Raw genomic sequence first — 23,570 nt, 5'->3', positions numbered from 1 at the left:
TTAATATTGATTCACTTATAGGGTCTTTGCATCGGAACTAAACACATTTATTTAAAAAAAAAAAAAAAAAAACAGCTGTTAGCATGACACGGGTTATGTTCTTCTCATATATGTTATGATGGTATGATACTAAACCCCTAACGGGAAGGATTGTGCCTGATATAATTCATATGATGAAGACATAATCTTTCAATCAGTTAAATTAAAGTCTGGAGCTTGCATGTCAGTTAACTGCTAGTAGTCAGTTGTTATTTATGTATTATTTTCATTTTGTTTATTTTCTTTAGTTACATATTCTGACATAAGACTCGGACTTCTCTTGAACTGAGTTTTAACGTGCGTATTGTAATGCGTTTACTTTTCTACATTGGCTAGAGGTATAGGTGGAGGGTTTAGATCTCATAAACATGTTTAACCACGCCGCATTTTTGCGCCTGTCCCAAGACGGGAGCCTCTTGCTTTTGTTAGTCTTGTATTATTTTTAATTTTAGTTTCTTGTGTACAATTTGGAGTTTAGTATGTCGTTCATTATCACTGAACTAGTATATATATTTGTTTTGGGCCAGCTGAAGGACGCCTCCGGGTGCGGGAACTTCTCGCTGCATTTAAGACCTGTTGGTGACCTTCTGCTGAAGTCTGTTCTATGGTCGGGTTGTTGTCTCTTTGACACATTCCCCATTTCCATTCTCAATTTTATTTAACAGTAGTACACCACTGTTCAATAGTCGAGTAAGCAATACAAATCCAGTTCACAAACCAAAACCGGGGGAAACACATCAACTATAAGAGAAAAACAACGGAACATTAGAAACACTAACGCAAGAAAAAGAACACACCAACATCCATAGAAACGGACTATTAGATGACAACTGCCATATTTCTGAAATGGTACAGGATATTTTTTAACAATAAAATGGGGTTTAAACCTGGTTTGATTGCTAGCTAAACCTTCCGCTTATATTGGAATGTTAAATATACCGCTAAAATGGCAACATTACGTGAGAGGAATTCAGTGCAAATAAACAAAAGAACACTCAGGACAGAGAAATACAAAAATTAGTAATATTTTACAGCATGTAAACCACAGAATAATACGGACAACTCGCATGCATAAATGTATGACAGGACACTACAAACACAGTTTAGTTTAAACATATTGAATTTGCATAACCATAAATTGGATAAGACACAAGACTGATGAAGTCTTCTCCATTTGGCATATTTAAGAAGTTAGCAATACAATAGATAAGAGCATGCATATTATTTTAACATTTTTAGAAAATTTACAGAACATTTAAGTGGCACAAAAGATGAGTGTGTGCATTGTTTCCTATATAAGCAGTAAGAAACATATTCGAACCTCTTATAAAATCAAGTGCATGTTTAAAGATATGTTCATTTTGCTCTTAAGTAGACCACTACATTTTTTATTCACGCCAAACGCGTGTTTCGTCTACAAAAGACACATCCGTGACGCTCGAAACAACAACAGTTTAAAAAAAGCAAATAAAGTACGAAGTTGAAGAGCATCGAGGATAAAAAAAAATCCTATAAGTATTACCAAATATAGCTAGTATGGTAATTTTTTCCTGAGGTATAAAAGCCTTAGTATTTAAAAAATCATAGTTTTGTTAAAAGCTTATCTATAATTACGACCCTATTTCTAGAAGAAACGATGCCATGCGTCGTTACCATTGCGTAGTGGAGAAAAAACAGTCGGCATACTTCAGATTCTTGGTGGAATTACATTACTCAAAGTATTATAATTTGCAATTATAGTATACAGCAGATTTGTGTTTATTTTTGTTCACTATTGCATGTACAGAACCGTTAGGCAATATTGCCTCGGAGTTTACGGTCATGCTATATAGAGTTACCGTTCCTATCTTTATAAAACTTTACAAATTTAAAAACTGTTGTCGCAGTTTAGCATCTCCTTTTTCATCTCTTTTGATATATATAAAAAGAAAGAATTCAAACAAATAGCACCGATTTGGTTAATTAACGCAAAACTTTATGTTGTATCAGAGACATACAATTGTATTTACGTCTCCGCTCGGTGTATTAATTAAATATGTTGCTAATTAATTAACCTTTGCCGTTACATGTTACCACGACATTTAATCATGTAAGTACTTATAAATTACTTACAAGTATTTGTGACAAACGGTGTAATTACATAACATTTGAAATTTTACAATAGAATATTTTTTTATTAATCTGCTTAGCCTCCAATTAAAGACAGATTACATGCTTTTTAAACAGAATCGATAAATTAACGTGTATATTTAAACTTTTTTTCTGTAGAGGTACACGACGATCTAGTTAAAGGAATAATTAAATAGCAGGTTAAAATTTGGCTATACCTGATTTATTAAATCGTTTGTTCAGTTATAACTATATACATACAATTGTTTGTTTGGAGCAAAGCATTGTTGACACAGAGAGCGAAAATTGGTGGATATTAATAATTTGCGGAGGTGTTTCTCGTTTCAAAAAGTTTGCTAACATTTAATGGACACTGGTAACTTAGAAATTTATTAAACACCAACAGACAATCTAAAGATTATAAATGAACACAACGCTATTTTTAAAGGATCAATGGATGTGAGATTTACTTCAAGATAACCGAGCTTCAAAAAATTGACGAGTGTTTTATAAAAAGGATCAACTACACGATAAACCCGAGTCAACTCTATTACTAATATAAATAGCTGCTGAAATAAAACAATGAGAAAGTTTGAATCACTCTTTTCTAGGATATTATGTGAACATGGGATTAATTGAAAGTTTGATGGAATATCACCATGGTGGACCCTATCACTGGGTTCACAGTTGTTACTTTTTGTTCACTGATACATGAAATAAAAGGTAAGTTTGAAAGGACCAATTTAACCCTTTTGCTTATTGTATATTACCAGAATTATCTTTTGAAAAATCACCTTAAACTTTCAAATATATTTAAAATATCGGCTTTTACGACAACATTTGGATACCTCATGCGTGTTGAAGTAGGATACTATTCCTCCGTAGCCCCCTCGCATATATTGCTATTACTGGTCGGTTCTGCAATATATTATCACGAGATTACCTACGATAGTAGAGGGGCATTATGTTTTCTGGTCTGTGCCTCCGTCCGTCTGTGCGTCCGTGCGTCCGTGCGTCCGTTCACTTCAGGTTAAAGTTTTTTTTATGCCCCACCTACGATAGTAGAGGGGCATTATGTTTTCTGGTCTGTGCCTCCGTCCGTCTGTGCGTCCGTGCGTCCGTTCGTCCGTTCGCTTCAGGTTAAAGTTTTTGGTCAAGGTAGTTTTTGAAGAAGTTGAAGTCTAATCAACTTGAAACTTAGTACACATGCATGTTCCCTATGATATGATCTTTCTAATTTTAATTCCAAATTAAAGTTTTGACCCCAATTTCACGGTCCACTGAACATAGAAAATAATAGTGCAAGTTTCAGGTTAAAGTTTTTGGTCAAGGTAGTTTTTGATGAAGTTGAAGTCCAATCAACTTCAAACTTAGTACACATGTTTCCTATGATATGATCTTTCTAATTTAATTGCCAAATTAGAGTTTTGACCCCAATTTCACGGTCTACTGTACATAGAAAATGATAATGCGAGTGGGGCATCCGTGTACTATGGACACATTCTTGTTTTATATGTATGTGTTGGACTGGATATATCTCCACACTTAACCATCATTTGTCATACGAATTATTTATACTTTGTTTATGTAATATATCTACATGTATATAAGATATTTTTGTTGTCAACATTAGAATAAGATAAGAACTTATCTAACGGTACGTGTATTTGTACACCCTTTTGAATGTTCAGTAAGGACAAATAAATATGGGTCTTTTTTATTCTAATCATTATTGGGCAAATTTGTCTTTAAACGCAAAGTATATCAAATTCTTATTCCTATTAATGGCATTCATTAATTGGTGGCGAGTTGTTAAATATTTCAATGGTGTAGCACCAGTGATACATTTTCAGCTTACAAATAATTTTATTTAACATATTATTTTTAATAAGAATTTTACTATAATCGTTCAGCTTGTGGAAAAAGGGGGAGGGTACCAAAGACTCCATGCTTACAATTTATTTTCTAGTTGATATCCCGCTATATTCATTGAGATAATATTTTAAAAATGTGATAGATATAATCATATAACGTGCTACTGCAATATTGTAATTATAAAACAGTTATACAAAGAACTATTGACACTTCTTTACTGTTCCGTCGAAGGCATAAGTAATTTTCAAGGCCTTGTTTACTGATCCGTCAAAAGCATAAGTAAAATTCAAGGTTTTGATCACACGTATTCAATTTTAATTTTGTACGTTTGTATGTTATTATCTAGGGCAGTGTGATCTATTATATACTTATTTAGTGTGTCCTTTTGTGCAATACACAATATTACACAAGAAATAACGGTCATTTCAAAAGAAGATTTAAATCTTACTATATTCAAAGTAAACGGTCCAAGGATTTCTTTAATCATATTCTTACACACTCAGCCTTTAAACTATAGATATACAAATATTATTTATAATAAAAAATGTAAGGTGTTCATATTGACATTTATTCATTTTCATTTAATATTTAAACAATTTATCACCCTTAGCCATTCATTATTTTATATTTAGTTTTTACAATGAAAGGACATGATGGTTTGGCACTGAAAGCAATTTCATTGTATGATTTATATTTAAATATAAATCTATATACTGTTGAAAAAGTTAGTAAAATTTTCAACTATATTATTATAAGAAAGAAAGTTATACAGTTAAGTTCTAGAAGACGGGAATATTTATTAGATGATGTTGAAAACACACCATTTGCTCTCTTAAACTGTTAAATCGGATGCCTTTTGCATACCTGTTGATTACGATAACAAATCTGCTCCCAAAGAAATGAGCTGGTATCTATAATATATATTTTTCATGACTTCAGGAAACATTTAGTACCACATACTGTTAAATTGCTACCATTTATGTTATTGATGCTTAAACGGGATATCACACTCATAGATTTACAGTGATGTTGTTACTAGAGCTCGCAATTTTAGAATCAAACCATAAAACCATGTTAATCCTTCGAATAACTTATAATTATAGCTTATCAATTTAAATATATAGATTACTATGTATTTTTAAAAAGCTTAGCCATATCATTACCGTGCAAATACAGTTTTAGATTTTTTTCACTAAGAAAAAGGACTTTTATGAAATACAGCTAAGACATTTGATAATAGATTTATGAAGGACTTTATTTGATTAAATTAGAAAACTCATGTTTGATGAGATTATGTGTAAGTGTAGTGTCGTGTAGAGATTAGAAAAGTCTCAACTGTCATCCGAAACAAGATGAAACGATATTTTTAGCTGAGATGTGGTAAAAATTTAAACTATAAAACGTCCTTGAGTTTATTTATAATCCTTTAAATTTCATACTGTAAACCTTTTATTAATATCTTGGTTATTTTCGACATTAACTGAAATACATTTTTTTTTACTTTGGAAAGTCGCATACAAAAATAGCAGGGTTAAGCGTGCGCGAGCGCTCAATCTGTTTCCTAACCAGTATGAAAAAGGTTAAACAGAAGTGGTATGATTGCCAATGAGACAACTATCCACCAATGACCAAATGCAGAAAGTTTAGCAACTATAGGTCACAGTTCGGACTTCAACATTGAGCAAAACCCATACTGCATACGTTGAAAGCTATCAATATGGAATCCAGTAAAGAATATTAACACTACATGTATGATATTTTCTAGAAATATTAATGAAGGAAAATACTTAATACTAAAAATACTAAAAAATATATCTAAATATTAGCCATACCGTTTTACAATAGAAAAGGTTTCAAGATTATAACTTTAAATTAAGATTTAAACGGTTTTAATATTCAAGGAAATGTAGAGTACATATTGGTTTCATAAGCCGATATGAAAATATTAAAGGTTCAATGTTATAAAAATTGATTAAAAAAAAAATAATTGCAGTGTATCTTGTTACGATGCGTTTAAAGAAAAATATTTTTTTTAATCCTTAATTAAAATATTTTTATATGATGTATTGGAGTACACATAAGATTGGTCAAATTCCTTTCACGCGTTGTGATAATGTTAAGCCCTCTTCGTGCAATCTAATCGTAGCAACCACTCAAACTATGGTTCATATATGAAGCGCTGCAAGCTTTTGATGATATAAACTTTTCAATTTATCAATCTAAAAACTTGATACAATGTGTGCCTATTTTTTTATGAGTGTATACGTGTACTTGAGTTTTTGCAGTAATTTTCGCAACTATCTGTGTTTGTTCCATGTCAGGAACCTGTAATACAGTGGTTGGTGTTGGCTGCTCTTTTTCATGTATGTCCCACACCTATTGTACATAGATCAGACCGTCTGTCTACTCTTCTGATTTACATATTGATTTACAGTTTTTCATGCCGGGCAGTTGCTTGTTAATTAATCAGACCGTTTTTGAACCCATTAAACCAAAAATCTGCAGACAAAATGGAAATTATACATGATGTTTTAATGGAGTATCATAGAGTTTATGTAACTCATTATACACTCTGGATATTTTTGATAACAGAAATGTGCTCAGCTTAAACAACGTTACAGCTACCGTTTCTATATTTAGATAATTGTGGTTAGTTTTACTAGATTAAACTATAGAGCCCAATGTTAAGTATGCTTTTAGATTATGTCAGCCAGTATAAAAATGTCCAAGATTTAATCCCGAACAGTTCAGAGTATTGTTGTGTTATTAGAATGTGTGTATAGCAAGGTAATCAGTTGTTAAATTAAAGTAACTTTATGAATTAAAAATAAAATCTATTGACGTTTGTAATTATTCACCATAAATAAATAATGTCATTAAATATAACGTAATGTATGTGAAAAGGGAAGACGACACCAAATGGACAATCAAAAAACATATCTGAAGTAACATTAGTTGTCGATTTGGCAATCTTACCACATCTTATTTTTGTATTAATCCCATTGGTTTTGTTTCACATAATGTTGAAGAATTCTTGATAGTTTTAAAAAAAACCAAGGAGAAACTTGAAAACGAATTTAAGGGGGAAAAAATAACATTCAAGCTATACATTTTTGTTATTTCAATAACGTTACCTCCTATTTTGAAATACATAAATAATCTTAACCTGGTGTGCTCATTTATGAATATGATTGATCGGTTAATGTTTGCTTAATGTCCAGTAGCAAATAGTTCATACATGGTCAGAACGACATAGTGAATATATAACTAAAGATACTCCCACGTTTCATTTCATCCATTTTTTTTAATTGAAATATGACATATCATTTGACTAGTTTTGGAAAATGCGCTCTTTCAGCATCTTTATAAAACCTTTTAGCTATACTCAGCAGGTAGGTCCTATAGTAAAGCATACAATGTAAATTAATCTTGCTCATTATGCCTCACCTAGGGGCATTATGTTTTCGGTCTGTGCGTATGCCCCTTCGTCTGTCCGTCCCGCTTCAGGTTAAAGTTTTGGTCAAGGTAGTTTTTGATGAAGTTGAAGTCAAATCAATTTGAAACCTAATACACATCGTCGCTGGGCTTCTAAAATGTCGTATATGACTTTTTTGGTTAAAAATACTTTTTGACACCAATGGTCTGGCCGGGAGGAAATCTTTGGTATTACAAAATAGCATGCAGTTAGACCAATCAAAATGTGTGAAATAAGACATATTACAAAATTGCCAATGTCATTTGTTAGTAAAGTTTGCTTCCAAAATGTTGTATGAAAACTTGAAAATTGTTGTAGAATGGCTTTGGGAAAAAAATAATTGTACATTTCTTTATTTCTGTGAAAATAATTTAAGTTCTTGGATAATCCAGAAATGTCAAAGTTTTTATTTCACTGCTATTTACAAAAATGTTCAAGTTCACATACGACATTTTGGAAGCATGCATTTTGCCAAAATTTTCAAAGTCTGTTTTTGAGATATTTTTTTCTTGAAAAATTTGTAATTTACAACATTTTAGAAGCCCAGCGACGACATGTTCCCTCTGATATGATCTTTCTAATTGTATTGCCATATTAGACTTTTGACCCCAGTTATACGGTAAGACTACTGAACATAGACAATGACAGTGCAAGTGGAGCATCCGTGTACTATGGACACATTCTTGTTTATCAACTATTTGTTGTTGAAGTCGAAATATCTATCATACCCGTATAATCTATTGACCTTTAGAACCCATCAAAGTAATTGCACTTGTGGTTGGCATTGTCGTAGTTACTTTGTGAGATATGTGCCGCTGGATGAGTAACTACAGTAATAAAAAAGTGAGCAAGTCTAGCAACGCAAACGTGCTTACTTATTTCATTTTGTTGATCTGTTGAGAGCTTGGGAACACGAAGTTTCACAAGTTGTGTTTAAATAATATTTGTGAAAGTTTTAAAATATATAACAAAACAACTTGCGAAAAACAAATATGAGACATGAACCAACGACTACCACTGAACTACGGACAGGGACGTACACAATATGGTGGGTTTGAATTAGTTCAAAGGCGCCAAGCCTCTCCAACCTGGGACAGTGGCGCAACGGCACAATACAAGATCAAACTATGCACAGCAAATAAACGAAAAACAGCATAAAACGGCTACCACTCAGTTACAGGCTCCTGACTTTGGACAGGCACATATAGAATGTGGCGAGGTAAACTAGTTTGCGTGCATCAAACCGTGCTTCTAATCTGTGACAGTGGTGTAACAGTACTACATAAGAATAAACTATAATAATTAGTTGAAGAGGGCTTTGTGCATATTAAGATCGATACAAAGCAGAAAACACCTTACAGACTGACTACGGACCGGACGTGGCAGCGTATCTAAACATCCCACATAAAAAGATAAAAAAACAAGTTTCTGACAACTTGTTTTAAGCCAACAACAATTAATTAAAAAAAAGTATATAAGACTTAAACGTAATATTCTTATTTGATGTAAGTACTTCAAACGTTAAAAGTTCACTTCCAAAACAAAAATAGGTACGGTAATCTTTGAAGGGTACGAAACCAACTGAGATAATAAATAAACAAATAAATTGATTAGAATTAATTACGTATTGTAGTCTGTGGTTCTTTAAAAAATTCAGTGATGATTGCGGACCTTTTGTGGTCTATAATAATCTTTATATACATAGTCTAGACTCATAATGATCTAGAGCTTGACAAATAGACATATCAATATGCTATACATATCTATAAATTGTAAACGAATAAACATTACATTTGTGCAAATAATTAAAAATGCGCATAAGATATTATCAGTGCAAAGTCTTCTTTTTTCCACACACTAAAGCACGTAAAGCTTATTTTCAAAGATCACTAACAATATATTTTTTCAACAACGAATTTGAATTGATTTAAAAAATCATGTCGTTCTTGATCACATCGCGTATCCCGACTCGAAATCCTCGGAGGGGTTCGCATTCCGACGAGCAATTAAAGGAATGTTTGCCACCGTAATGATATAATTTCGTCGTGGGAATCAGATCCCGAATTTACTTTAAAAAAAATAGCCGCTTAATTGCTCCTTGGGGTTGGGGTCCATCTGCTGTGTTACCTATTGTAATCTATTGTAATGCTTTGCGTCAGGCACAGTTTCGATATAATAATAAAAGTGTTCATGAACATATCTTATCTATACTGAACCGTATTACTTTTCAACTGTTTAATATACAAATAGTATAAGTTAATTAGGATTTTCACAAAGAATACAGGCTCATATTCTCTGTAAGTGTTTCATACCTCCCAAGTCGTCAGGCGGAGGGATTGTGGGGCACTGTTTGCCTAGATAATCTTTATACTTTTGATTTTGCTTGTATTTATAACAGAGTAAATTAATGTCAAAATTATCAGAGGCGGATTTAGGGCGGCAGGAGGCCCGGGCCCCCCTTTTTGGGAAAAAAAATGGTAGCTTATATATAGGGAATCACTGAAGCGTGGCGGGAGCGGGGCCCCTCTTAGGCAGTCAGTAGGGTCCCACTTATGAACATTTCTGTATCCGCCACTGCAAATAAAGTATTGGTCATTACAAAAATATCTACTGAATTGTGTCATCAGCTATATATTAAAAGATTAAAACTGTTGGAAGGACTCTGAATAATTACATTAACGGTACCAATTTTCCTGCACCAGATTCGCATTTTGACAATACATGTCTCTTCAGTGATGCTCGTGACCAAAATATTTGAAATCCAAAGCTTATATAAAAGATGAAGAGCTATAATTCAAAAGGTTCAAAAAGTATAGCCAAATCCGTGAAAGGAATCAGAGCTTTGCATGAGGGAGATACACATTCACAATTACCAAAGGGACAAGTTCATCTATTAATGTGTAGTGTTTCTAAGTGATCAGTAACTTTAAAACATATATTATTTGTCTTAATATATATATCAGTGACTGAGGTGATGGCAAGGTAGTCTGCTCCTTTTATTCCATAAACTTTACTTATTGTGCTGACCCCAGCTTTAGACTTTAAAGAATAGTATAGGTCGTGTGTATACATGTACATATTTCCTTGAGATGACCTAAGGAGAACCTGTATATATATAGTGTATATATGTTTTTAAAGTGTTACAATAAATTCTTGGTGTTCCCAAATGGAAGGATAGTACAGAAGAAGAAGATGCGGTATCGCCTTTTTTTTTATTGTTGAAGGTCGTAGGTGACCTATAATTGTTAACTTCTCAGTCAGTTGGTCTCCGGTGGAAAATGGTCTCATTTGCAATCATAACACATCTTCTTATTTTTAAAGTTAAAATAAAAAACAGCAGGTAATTAAAACAGTTTTTTCCCGCATATTGATAGCCACCAAACGATTTTATCATCGGAAACTTGTAATTGATATGGATTAATAACAGAACTATTTTTCTACAAAGTTTCCAACTGATTTATACTATGGATTGTTTACATACACAAATAATGTACAATTTATGTCAAAAGGTATATAAATGATAATATCATGTATGATCATTAGTACGGTGACCAGACCAATTTATTTTTTTAAATTTAATCGTCAAACATACTATATGGCTATACTATATATCATTGGATTCGGCAAAATTAGTACTTATGGAATATCGATGTCGTCACAAAGAAATGTGGTAACAGTTTTGCATAAATTAAGGTCAAATATCAACATACTGTTTTTTTTTTTTTTTTTTCCTTCTATATTTTCAAATTTGAAAGATATAGGCAGCATTTTGTGTTAAATTTCAGATAAAGACGTTTTTTTCAAATTATTTTACAATAAATTATCTCGAAAATTAGAAGAAAAAAAGAACTTGTTACTAATAGTTATCGATTAATTCTAAAAACTGACGTTTTTCAAACACTTGTTCTATTATACAAGAACAATACAAATTTCGTTAGAGTTATAGTAGTCACCTTGCCGGGTGACATTGAACCTCAACAATAATAAATGATAAATGTTGTTTTCAATTAAAGCCTTCTATCCCAAACGTTTATTTTTCAAAAGCTCATGCATGAAACTCATTACAACCAAAAACCACTTATTACCTCGAGAACAGTTACAATTATGAAATCAAAATGAAATACAAAACAGATTTCATCTAGGAGTATCTTCTGGTTCATTTTTCAAGGAATTTCTATATAATTCTGACCTTTGACAGGAGCAAAGCTCCGTACACGTTGTTTTTTTGGTGAACAAACACATGACTTTATACATAGAGATTTCCCCTTACATGAACACACAAGATCCTGCAAGAATTCTGCTGACATATACCCTTCAAAATACACCGGGGGGGGGGGGGGGGGTGTTGGGAGGTGTTATGAATCATTTACTTTTCGCCAACCGTATTCTAAAGGTGACGGAATAGGGGGTTTAGCAATGTGTGATGTGGTCCAAATAGCCGGTTCACAGGGTGGTAACCTGACTAAACCTACATCTTTACTGGTGGCAAGCTGGACGCGCATTTTATTCATATCATGATTGAATGATTAAAAAAGATTCTTCAGATTATACATCTTTGAAACTAACTTTCTTGCACAAACAGGGGCTTCATCTTCATCAGAACTCCCGAAGCTCTGCAACTAAAATAGTCGTGCGTGTCCTTCAAAGTCTTGCAGACTGTTTTCTTACCTACTCCAAACAGAGACGAAGTTGTGTTGCATCCGGAAAGAGTATGTACAGCAGGCAGCAGTTAACAAATTGTTGGAAAATAGCACGCGCATAGTTGGTGAATGGGTAAAAATCCTCGCCCATTCTTTAGACTGCTAATGTTCCCCATATGCACCCACAACTCACTTGTATGTGTCATCTGTTTGTAGAAATGAATACACAGAACAATCACACCCATATCAGAGGTCCGTATGATTGTTCTGCCGCACTTTCCCATTTCTCTAAACTTCATGTCAAAGCATAAGGCATTAAATATCATACGAGTATTGGCCCTTGTTGAGTGCTAAACAAGTTACGACAGTCATTAACATTATTGTCTGAAATAACTTACGAAATATCATTTAAAGATTAAAATAAGAGTATCGGTGCGGTTCAATATTTTTGTACAAGTCGAATTGTCGGAGGAAAACCTATATCTCCGATTTTGTAGTGTATATATTGTTTCAATGCTTAAGTCGAAATAAAGCTTCAAGATAAATGATTTTGATATTGTTGTTTGATAAAGGTTTCAAATATCATATAAATGTTTATTAGTTTACATTTTGCGTAAAAATAAATTATGAAAATGAATTGAAACGTTCTCTATTTGATGCAAAATATTCGTAGTGTTCAATTTTTATAAAAACTCTTCAATAACGGATTAATTTTGCTAAACTTTGTTTGAAAATGTTAAAATAAGGTGTAACAACAATGTATATAATAAAAGAAAGCATATCACGAATGTTCTTTTCAGGAGAATGTAGACCTAAAAACTTTTGATAGTAATTTTTTCTTTAAAGTAAGGGAACGTACTTCAAAGCCCATTTTACAAAAATTGCACCATACGATTTTTTGACGACAAGTAAAAATGTGAAGTGTATTTTTTGAAATACCAATACTGTGATTTATAGCCGTAATCCAAAATGACGACTAAACTCCTTATTAAGCGACTTTTCCGTACTACATGTTGATTTTCTATTATTTGTTTATTATATGTGTTTTGAATTATAATATTCGTGTAATTGCTGTCGTCATGTGCCTAAGCTTACGCTTAATTGGAAGAGAAATACCTATGAACTTTGAACTTTGTATGTCTACATGGTTATACCTCAATTTGTTCATTTACTTTATACTAAATTTTTAAGTTCAATTCATTTTAAATTTAATTATCTGAAATTAAACAACTTAATTTCAATCAGAACTCACAACACAAAATACAAATGAAGCTTCACAATGTGAAATAATGAGTGTATTTTATATAAATAGTAAAACAAACAATTGACAATACAAGGGCATTTGAAAAGTACATTCCTTCTCACAATTACATATTTTCTTTTGGATCCTTAAAAAAATGTTTACACAACGAAAAATAATTAAAACCTTAAAATTGTCCTTCACGTTTATCATGTTTATGCACCGGGTGGTTTATGAGCGGCAACTTTACGATGCCACGTTAAAGATGTACGAGTATGTTCAATAACTCATATCGAACTGAAGTTTAATTGTCCAAAAAAAAAAAAACGAATCACCTGAATTAGTCATAGAATGAAATTCAAAACAGTGTGGCTTAGACACTTAAACTATGGGGTCACCAAAGGTTCTCAACACCTTAATAAAGTAATTCGAAAAATTAATCAGAAATAACACGATGTTTTGATTTATATCAATTATATAAATCAAAACATAAAGGTTATTCCTGATTAATTTTTCGAATTATTTTATAATTAAAGGCGTTAAGAAACCCACAGTTTAAATGTCTATCGTAGGTACGTCGTGAACAGTGGTCGTTACAGACAAACGTTCACGTAAATTGCCCCGGTCAATGGATGAATTTAATGTGTCAATCAATGGCCACAGCCACACTGTTTTGAATTTCATTCTATGTTTATTTCAATTTATAAAAAATGGAAGCATTAGATTTGTATATCTTGAAATAGTATCCCATAATTTATAATATTAGTTATTGAAATGTACCTATAATACTTAGGCTATTAGTTTTCCCGTTTGAAAAATAACACATTTGTCATTTCGGAGCCTTTTTTTTGCATTAATGGGATTTTGCTCATTGTTGAATGCCATATATATAACCTCCTTGACTTATAAATTATCTATAAATATCCTTACTAATTCACATGACATCCATAAAGTACAGGTTATTATCAGTATAAAAAAAAAACAGATTAAAACGCAGATAAATTACAGGTTAATTAGCGCAAACACAGTACCATTTGTTAGCGCAAACGCAATACCATTTTATCGCGCAAACGAAATACTTGTAAAAGTTTATATTCCAACAAATTAGTAAGTGCACATTCTCTCTCGAAGATTTACTTTCATCAGATAGCAAATAATCATATATATATATTTATTTCGATAATCTGTAAATACAAGAATGGAATCACTTGTGTTTTGTTACTTCCGCTCATTTAAAAAAAAACAATGAAAAAAAAACCATCAATTAACGTTCGTTCTGTTACATTGGTTTAAAAGAGAATTAAGGTTTTGACGTCATGTAAAAAAGGTTATTCACACCTTAACAGGATAACCGATTGTCTCATAAACATATATTTAAATTTCATAATATTACGATTTAAAAAAAATAGGGATAGAGAGTTTGATTTCAAGGGATTAGACGAAAATATTAAGTTTTGTACAGTGATGGGTTTTAATTCCTACGTCAATTTTATAAACAAATGAAAAACACAAGTCTTAGCAAATGTCATCACGACAACATTAATTAATATCCTTAATTTTTTATAACATTTTCAGAAAGAAAAAAAATATCAGTTCATAATCTTTTGAGCACTAGCAATTTAATGATATCCCTTTAGTTTAGTAAATTGAATACTTAGCCCGATAATTTGGTGAATTGAATAGTTAGACTTATAGTCTAGTAAATTGAATCGCTAGCCCGGATATTTTTTTTTTTTTTCAAATAAAATTATTTATTGTTTTATTCTATTTTAGCATTGCACAGGCCTATGATCATTTTTTCTTAGAATATTTATGATGTCGTGACACTAAATCCATAATATGTGTACTGACTGATATTTTGTCTTGTATTGTGTGGTAACGACTGTCATACAAGTGAGAGGTTTAGCGCTATAAAACCAGGTTCAAACCACCATTTTCTACATTTGAAAATGCCTGAACCAAGTCAGGAATATGACAGTTGTTGTCCATTCGCTTTATCATTTGAGTTTGCCATTTGATAAAGGACTTTCCGTTTTGAATTTTTCTCTGAGTTCGATATTTTTGTGATTTTACTTTTTGCATTGGATTGGAGCTAGCTTTCAGTATCTTCGTTATGGCTAACTGCATTAATATCTATGACTTGTTTCGTGTGATCACTTGCCTAATCAACTGAACCGTAAACGTTTTACCATCAGTATTCCCGTTACCAGAGAATAAATGCAACATTTTGTTTAACGAATCTTATCCAAAATACATTGATCAGTTAATTATGGTAATTGATTCAATTTTCAAAGTTAGAAATTTAACAGATATTTAAACGTATGTTGCGATGAGATTTTTACAAACGTCTACGACTTTTATATATTTAAATCTTAATTATAAGATAGATTTAAATTCTTTCAAGAGGGCTTTCTAACAATGACAACGCTTATAGGAATTGGTTAACCAGACCATAAATTTTAATTAATTGAACAATCTGAATCAAACGAAGATTAAATTATGCTTGTAAAGGTTGAACTATTAACAGTATTGTTGTTTATATGTATCATACAGAAGACACAGTTCCTTTGATAAGATAAGTAGACTAAGTATTAAATAGTCAACACTATGAAATTGAAGGTGATTAGTCCTGATCCGGGAATTTGCAAAAATATATCGTGTGGATTAAAGGTTGTGCTTATCAAGTTGGGGAACACGTGTTCAATGTTTTTTTGGCTTTTATGTTTTCGTGTTCCTTGATATTTAAATTTTGTAGTTAAATTTAAGATACGTAGTTGTTCGTCATATTTTATAATTCTTGACCACTATTTTGTTTAAATTGATTAATATTTATTTTATTAACACGTAGTATATTGTTTAACCTGTCCATAGTAATCATCTGTTGTCTTGTTTTCGTCGACTATAACATAAAGCGACATTAATGTGCAAGAAAATATTTCTAAATGGCACTAACAACAAAAAAAAAATAAAAAAAAAATAATGTAGAAATAACCAAAGAAAACAACAGACAACAACATTACCGGAAAAAAACATAGAAAACACTCCTAAAAAGGATAATTTAGAAACATATAAGCATGATTTACAAGCAGAAGGCGTAAGAATTAAGTCAAAATGAAATAATGTCTAATGGTAACCGTGCCTTTAAAAAAAATAATGCAAAAGGTATTTATATGGCATACGATATGATGTTCAGTACATGTAAATTTAAATTCAGTGTACAACCTTTTGTAATAATTAGATTCTTTAATGTCACGAAGAGATATGGATATTCAAAGGCCCCTTTTAATCCAGTTCATTGATTTTTAACTGATTATATTTTCAAAATTAATCGCTAAGTCTTTAGAACAATAATTGGACCACGAATAAGTACTTAAAAACTGCTAAACTAGTATACATTATTGTTTAGGCGTCGAATTCCGCCTTTTGCTGCGGGATTTTCTCGCTGAAGACCCATTAGTGTGTTTGAGCTGTTTTTTTCTCTTTTGCCGTGTTTTTGACACATTCCCTGTTTCCATTATCAACTCTAAGATATATCTCTAGAGAATTGTTCAAAGTCAAATCTAGAAAGGAATACTTATACTGTTGAAGGTTGTATGTTGATCTATAATTGTTTTTTTGGTCATTTTTGACGTTGGTGATGTTGTCTCATTGACGTATATACCCTATCTCTTAATCATAACTTATAAGACTATCTATTTTTAATATCGAACATATTGGATTGACATTTCTTCTCACACCATTATTTCTATTTGCAGGTTCCAATAGTACGGTTACGGCAACTTACACTGAAACGTACCCTAAAATAGTCATAACTATCTGTATAGCATTGTTTGGTGTAATTCTTGCAGTTATTATAGCAAAGGTAGCTAATGTCTGCCATGATAGAGCTGTTATTGAGGATGACGCCAGCGACATTAGTGACAACACGAAAAATATCATCAGAGCTAGACTGTCGCTTATAGCATTACAAAGGAAGGCCAGAAATGTAGGAATAGGCACGAAGTTTTTCCGACTGTGGTCAAGAAAAGCGAATGATACATTAACAGGAAATGAAAGTGACAAGACTTCAAGTACTGTAATTACTGTAGAAGAAGCGAAATCAAAGACTAAAGAAAAGGATAAAAATGCATTGTCTAATAAATTGACTGTCCTACTATCAAACAAAATTAAACAAGGACCCGAGGACGGATCAAAAACTAAGAATAGTAATATACAATCAAGTGAAAATAGTAAAGCATCAACTTCTATTACAAACAATAGTTCTCCTTCGCCAAAATTAAAACACAAATTACCCATAAGCAGACCGCCGTCTGGTAAAAAACAAGAAACTTTTATAGGACCTAATGTTTCTAGATCGAATTCTATAACTGACTCTAGACCCGATTCTAGAGCGGACTTTGTAACTAAAGTTTCTCCTGGTAAACCACGTGATGTTACGTCAGCAACAGGTGTTTCTATTAGTGTTTCTATAAATGGAAATAATGGCAATAATAAGACAAAGAAAAGTGTTACATTTCAAGAGTTTGTAGAAGTTAACGGGGACCATTCTTCTAGTACAAAGGCTGCAGATATTAGTAGTTCAAATAAATCTAATTTGAAGAAGACATGACATTGACAAAATGTCTTTTCATTTAATCTTAGTTACTGTAATGGATGGCCATCGCAAGGTATATTACTGTTTAAGATGCGACAGTCAATGCAGAGTCGTATTTAGTTTGACGAAAGACATATTGTACCATTCATTTGTACTAGATATTATTTTGCAGTGTAACAGTACATTGAACTTTCTGTAACTTGCAGTACATGAGTCAGTTTAAATTTGACTCAAGTAAACATTAGGCTTAATCAAAAGTGCTCTATATTTAATGTTGTACAGGTGTGTTTGTTCGAAAGTTTCTTTTGAAAACAGATATTTGTGCAAATAATTTTATGTTATTAATGCAATTTCAATGGTACTACAATATTTATAACAGATCAAAAGAATCTAAAGACAAGTATACAACAGTAGATGTCTGAGTCTCGGATTTTTAACCACGACAATAAATAGGTGAATTTCAAATATGTTTCCTTATTATAAATATATTATATTACAATTCCTCGTTTCTGAAATCTACTTTCTGCCAATTTTAATCCTTTGATACTTTAGTTTCTATTCATAGACAAAAAGTCAGTAAAGATTAAACGAATTTGGCATTTGCTATTAAAGAGTATTTTAACTGATTAAAGAAAACGTTTGGGTCTTTTGGACCAAAATTAACTTCTGTTTATTTTTTTGTATATATTAGGAAAATTTATGTTTTATATCCATTTTTTACTACCACTTTTTTCGTTAAAGAAATTAAAAATACCTAAATATTTTGAAACTCATCGAAAGTTATTGAAACAACATTTTGAAATTTTGTCTTTATTAATATATTTGATATTATAAAAGGAAATTGATTCATAATGTTCTCAATGAGCAGCACATAATTCGTGATTATTGATGCCAAAAGCAAGTCACATAGCCAAACAATACCAGCAACTTGATTTATTATTAAAAATGATTCTATATTTGCTGCTGCTGGTATTTTTTCCTAGACTGGTGGCAGGATATTAAATTAATCGAAGTAATACAGTTAAACCATAAACATACGGGTATCTCATTAACTGGATTTTCGTATCTTATATAGTGTGCCGTTTTAGGCATAAAGAATCAACATCAAAATCACAGCCGGAAAAATAAACATTGAATAGGACGAGATAAACTATTATACACAATCCAAATAAGACTGCCGTATATTATATTGTCTATACGAAACAAAAGGTCTATTCTAAGATGACACACATTTTCGTGACTGTTCAAATGCTCCCTCTCTTTCATCCCGGTTGGTCCGTTTGCAAATTGTACCACACTATTGATAAGTTTTCCTGAAATATATCCGTGTCATATACATGTTTTAGATACTGGAAGTTAGTCAAGCAATGACTTATCAAACTTAATTGAGTGAAACACACCACACAACCTTCTTATTCTATCAATGTCCCCCCCCCCCCGAGTGGTTAGTTATATAAAAAAGGCTACAAAATAACATTTTATAATCAATAAATTTGAAATATATATTTATTGTCATAAAATGTGAATATATGCAAAGAAATATTTTTATAGTTTGCCTTTTACATGTACAAGCATTTTTATAAAAGTTCATGCAAACTGAATAAGTAGCAGTATTTTGTTGATATTTTTTATATTTAAATTTTTATGGCAGTTGATATGCCTGATTTAAACTGTGATATCGCATTTAATATTTGTTTTCGTTATATGTATTATATTGCACTGTATTGATTTTTAACATTTTATTGTCTTTCATATGTGCTTGTATTTGTTATAAAGTAATTCCTATGTTTAAAAATACAATGTCTGAGCAGTATCAACATATGCATTTTTGTCGCATTAATTAAAAAAGTAAAGAGAAAAACATCTAGGAACAAATCAAAATAAAAAAAGTGAGATTAATCCTGATCCGATGACTTTCTGTGTATTCTTGAGTAACCTTTACTGGTTAGATGTGGCATCGAATGAGAGATAAATACACAATCAGCTATTATGACAATTTCCGTAATACAACCAAATCAAAACAAATTAATCTAAACCAACACTTACCTAGTACTAGAAAGGCCTTTTTTTCAGGTTGTCCACAAATATCTGAGGCAGACTTAACATAGCGCGGGGGTAAGTCGAAGGACTGTGCTTTAAAAAAAACCATGGAGACCATTGAAAAACACAGATTGTCTTTCATAATTATTAGAATATGCTCAAATGAAAACAACAAAGACAACCTTTCAAAACAGAACAAAAACAGACGTGCACACGATAAATCACATAAAGTTGGAAACAAGATAAAGAGAATCCGATGTGCTCCGAAAGGGTACTTCAGTAAAGATTGAATTTTCTATTACTCATTTATTTCTCATTTTTTCTCACAAGAAATTGAAATTTTATCTCCGTTAATCATCATGTTTCATATCTGCAGCCCGATCCGGTGCCAAGCATTTAAGACCATCAGCCCGATCCGGCGCCAAGCATTTAATGCCATGAGCCCGATCCTTCGCCAAGCATTTAAGACCATCAGCATATACTTTTTTTTAGGTGCTTTGTGATCATAAAACGCTTCAACTGTTTCGGTTTTTATACATTATGGATTTCAAATATTCGGCTTTTATCGTTCCTGGAGAAGATAAATTCAGAAAAGCGCTTCGGACGTATCAAATGTATGAAGTGTTCTTTTCAATTTTTTTTACAGCACTGGGTCGATACCGCTGCTGGAAGACTATCAGTCTCCGAAGGTATCATCATCTCAGTAGTCAGTACTTTGGTACTGACACGATTTATAAACCTTTCTGAAATTGTTCGTTTATAGATTTTAAAATTATAAAAAACTAAGGTTTCAACTCCCTCAGGCAAAGTAAACATATTGTTTATATACTTTTTATTCATGTAGCTCTTCAACTGTTTCGGGTTTTATACATCCTTTCAAATACTCGACTTTGAGCGTTCCTGATGGACGTAAATTCAGAAAAGCGCTTCGGGCGCATGGAATTTATAAAGCGTTGTTTTTTTTTATTTTTAACAGCACTAGGTCAGGTTATATTTGTCCGAGACTGAAAGATATCCTTGCTGTGGACCAGGTCACTTACCACGTCAAAAATTTGACTCAGAGTTACTGCTGTATACAAAGCAGAATATATATATCCATACGACCATTGCATACTATCTTCCTGAATATGAATGTAACATCTGCACAGAACGTTAAACCTCTATCTGCCACCAATAAATGCTAAGTTAAACGATGTTTTCCACATCAGTATTTACTGACCTTTAAATAGGTTAGCAAAATATAATGTTGATATTTTTCAATTTAAGTAAGTTTGTTGTTATTATATCCTTGGTAAATCCATATAACACCTTATCAATTTCGTACTTTCGAGGTTTTTTTTTGATTGACCATCACCAATAAAGCTGAAACCCTATCGTTTGAAAACCACGGATGTGTAATACAAAAATTCAAAATCTCTATATGACATTACGGAACCTGCAAATAACCAAATCAATCTTTGGTAAACTTTACAGTAGGTGCCAAATGTGGAGCAGGATCTGCTTACCCTTCCAGAGCACCTGAGATCACCTCCAGTTGTTGGTGGGGTTCTTGTTAATCAGTATTTAGTTTCCTGTGTTGTGTTTTGTGTACTGTTGTATATCTGTTTGTCTTTTTCTTTTAAGCCATGGTGTTGTCAGTTTGAATGTCCCTTTGGCATCTTTCGCCTCTCTTTTGCCTGAGGTTGATTGAACCTTACATTGTAGTTCGTTTTTTGGGGATAAAAGACGAAATAATTTTAAAACACTATATCCATATCTATACTAAGATATAAGAAGATGTGGTATGAGTGCCAATGAGACAATTCTCAATCCAAGTCAAAACCTTTTAAAATGTAAACTTGTTTATTAATACGCCATGAATATTTAGATTTTCCCCATCATGACATCTGCTTAGGACTAAACCAACAAATTTTCATGACAATGATGGTATGGAAAGAAATTTTTATATTTATTTGAACTACAGACGATAAGACATAACAGATTATCCAACCGAAATCATAACAGAAACATCAAAAATAAATCCATGAATGGATGATGTACAAAACACCGAGGCACGCCGCAGAGCAATTCAAATTCACATTCAGTAAACAGTTGACAATGATGGTATTGAATGGTAATTTTATAATTATTTGGACAACAAACGATACGACATAACACATTATTCAACCAAAACCATAACAAAAAAATGCATGAATGTTGGATGTACAAAATATCGAGACACGTCGTACAACAATGTAAATTCACTCTCGGTTTAACAGTCATATTCGAGAAAAGGTGACGTTCAGTACTTAGCAGACAGACGACATAGATGTTAAACCACAATCCAAGACGTGGTAAAATGTTAGTTTAGACACAGACACATCGTATAGATCAACCAATTCGTAATGGTGTCCATAAAATTTACGGAGTGTCATTTTAATCTTTTCTCCTCATAATACTTGAATGTTTCTTACAATATCTAAATTTTTAATTTGGATCTGCGTATCTTATGGTTTGGGATATTTGTATCTGCATGCATTGATTGATGTTGCAAAAAAAAAACAACAGTAAATAATGAAATTCTTATCAAGGCTTAATTAAATTAGAGAAGTCGGCTGACTTACAATCGAACAACAAAATAGACATTGATGATTTCTTTATCCCATCTTTTCTATCTTCAGACATCAGCATGAGCACAAGGGATTATGTTATTTATACTGCAACTAGTTGTGTTTATTTCCTGAATAAAGTAACATAGCTATATTTTGTATAATGTCAATTTCATCATGGAACACTTTCTCCACAATCAGGGGTCCATTAAGGAAAAAAAAATAGTTTGACATTTGTGTTACGATTTAAAAAGCTATCACAATGTATTAAATGTTAATTTAAATTGCAGTATGATAACAATATTAGGTCAATGTCATAAAAATGTAAACTTGTTTGTACTCGGCGCAGAACCTCGCCCTTTCCCAGTTTCTCAGCCTCATACACAAAAGTTTATATTTTCCTGACATTGACCTAATATTGTATATTTATATAACCGACAACAAGGATGTTCAAATTCAGAAAAGCGGAATCAAAATTGTCAAACCATGGAATTATTATATAATACTTCCATTGTCAAACTTATTAATGCAACAAAAAGCCATTATATTTGAAGTACCACCAGTCATTATGCACAAATGACCAAACATGGATATAGCCGTGGAAACGAAAGAACAGGAAGGCGGACTTTATGAAAGCGAATTATCAGTTGTACAACAACCAGGAGGAAATGAGTTTGTCCTTAATTACAGCAATATTCTTAATCATACAAGATCATGTAAAAGACAAGCATCAATTTCAAGCACTACCATTATTCAAAAACGCATCACCTATACCAGTTTAACCATAAGAAGATACGATATGATTTCCAATAAGACAACTATCCATCAGAGATGTAAGCATCACCGGCTTATAATTTGGTACGCCAGACGCACGTTTCGTCTACATATGACTAATCAATCAGTGGCGTTAAATGAATTAAAGGACAAATAAAATACGAAGTAGAAAAGCATTAAAAACTGTAAATGCAAA

The 23,570-nt window shown here is 32.0% G+C and overlaps 1 protein-coding gene across 1 annotated transcript; it reads left to right on the top strand.

Moving 5' to 3' along the window:
- Positions 1 to 2,290: 2,290 nt before the first annotated feature.
- LOC143079371 (uncharacterized) lies at positions 2,291 to 19,701 on the top strand. The gene is made up of 2 exons (XM_076254651.1): positions 2,291 to 2,871; positions 17,134 to 19,701. Exons 1-2 carry the CDS (start codon positions 2,808 to 2,810, stop codon positions 17,985 to 17,987), a joined length of 918 nt encoding a protein of 305 aa, XP_076110766.1. The 5' UTR covers positions 2,291 to 2,807; the 3' UTR covers positions 17,988 to 19,701.
- Positions 19,702 to 23,570: the final 3,869 nt, after the last annotated feature.

The sequence above is a fragment of the Mytilus galloprovincialis genome, chromosome 6 (assembly GCF_965363235.1).
Source record: "Mytilus galloprovincialis chromosome 6, xbMytGall1.hap1.1, whole genome shotgun sequence".
Taxonomy (NCBI): Eukaryota; Metazoa; Mollusca; class Bivalvia; order Mytilida; family Mytilidae; genus Mytilus; species Mytilus galloprovincialis.
This window is presented reverse-complemented; position numbering and strand designations above follow the sequence as displayed.

Excerpts from the sequence above, each read along its gene's own strand:
- LOC143079371 (XM_076254651.1), top strand. The coding sequence starts at position 2,808 with ATGGTGGACCCTATCACTGGGTTCACAGTTGTTACTTTTTGTTCACTG. Across the intron at positions 2,872-17,133 it reads ACTGATACATGAAATAAAAG|GTTCCAATAGTACGGTTACG; the intron begins GTAAGTTTGAAA and ends TTCTATTTGCAG.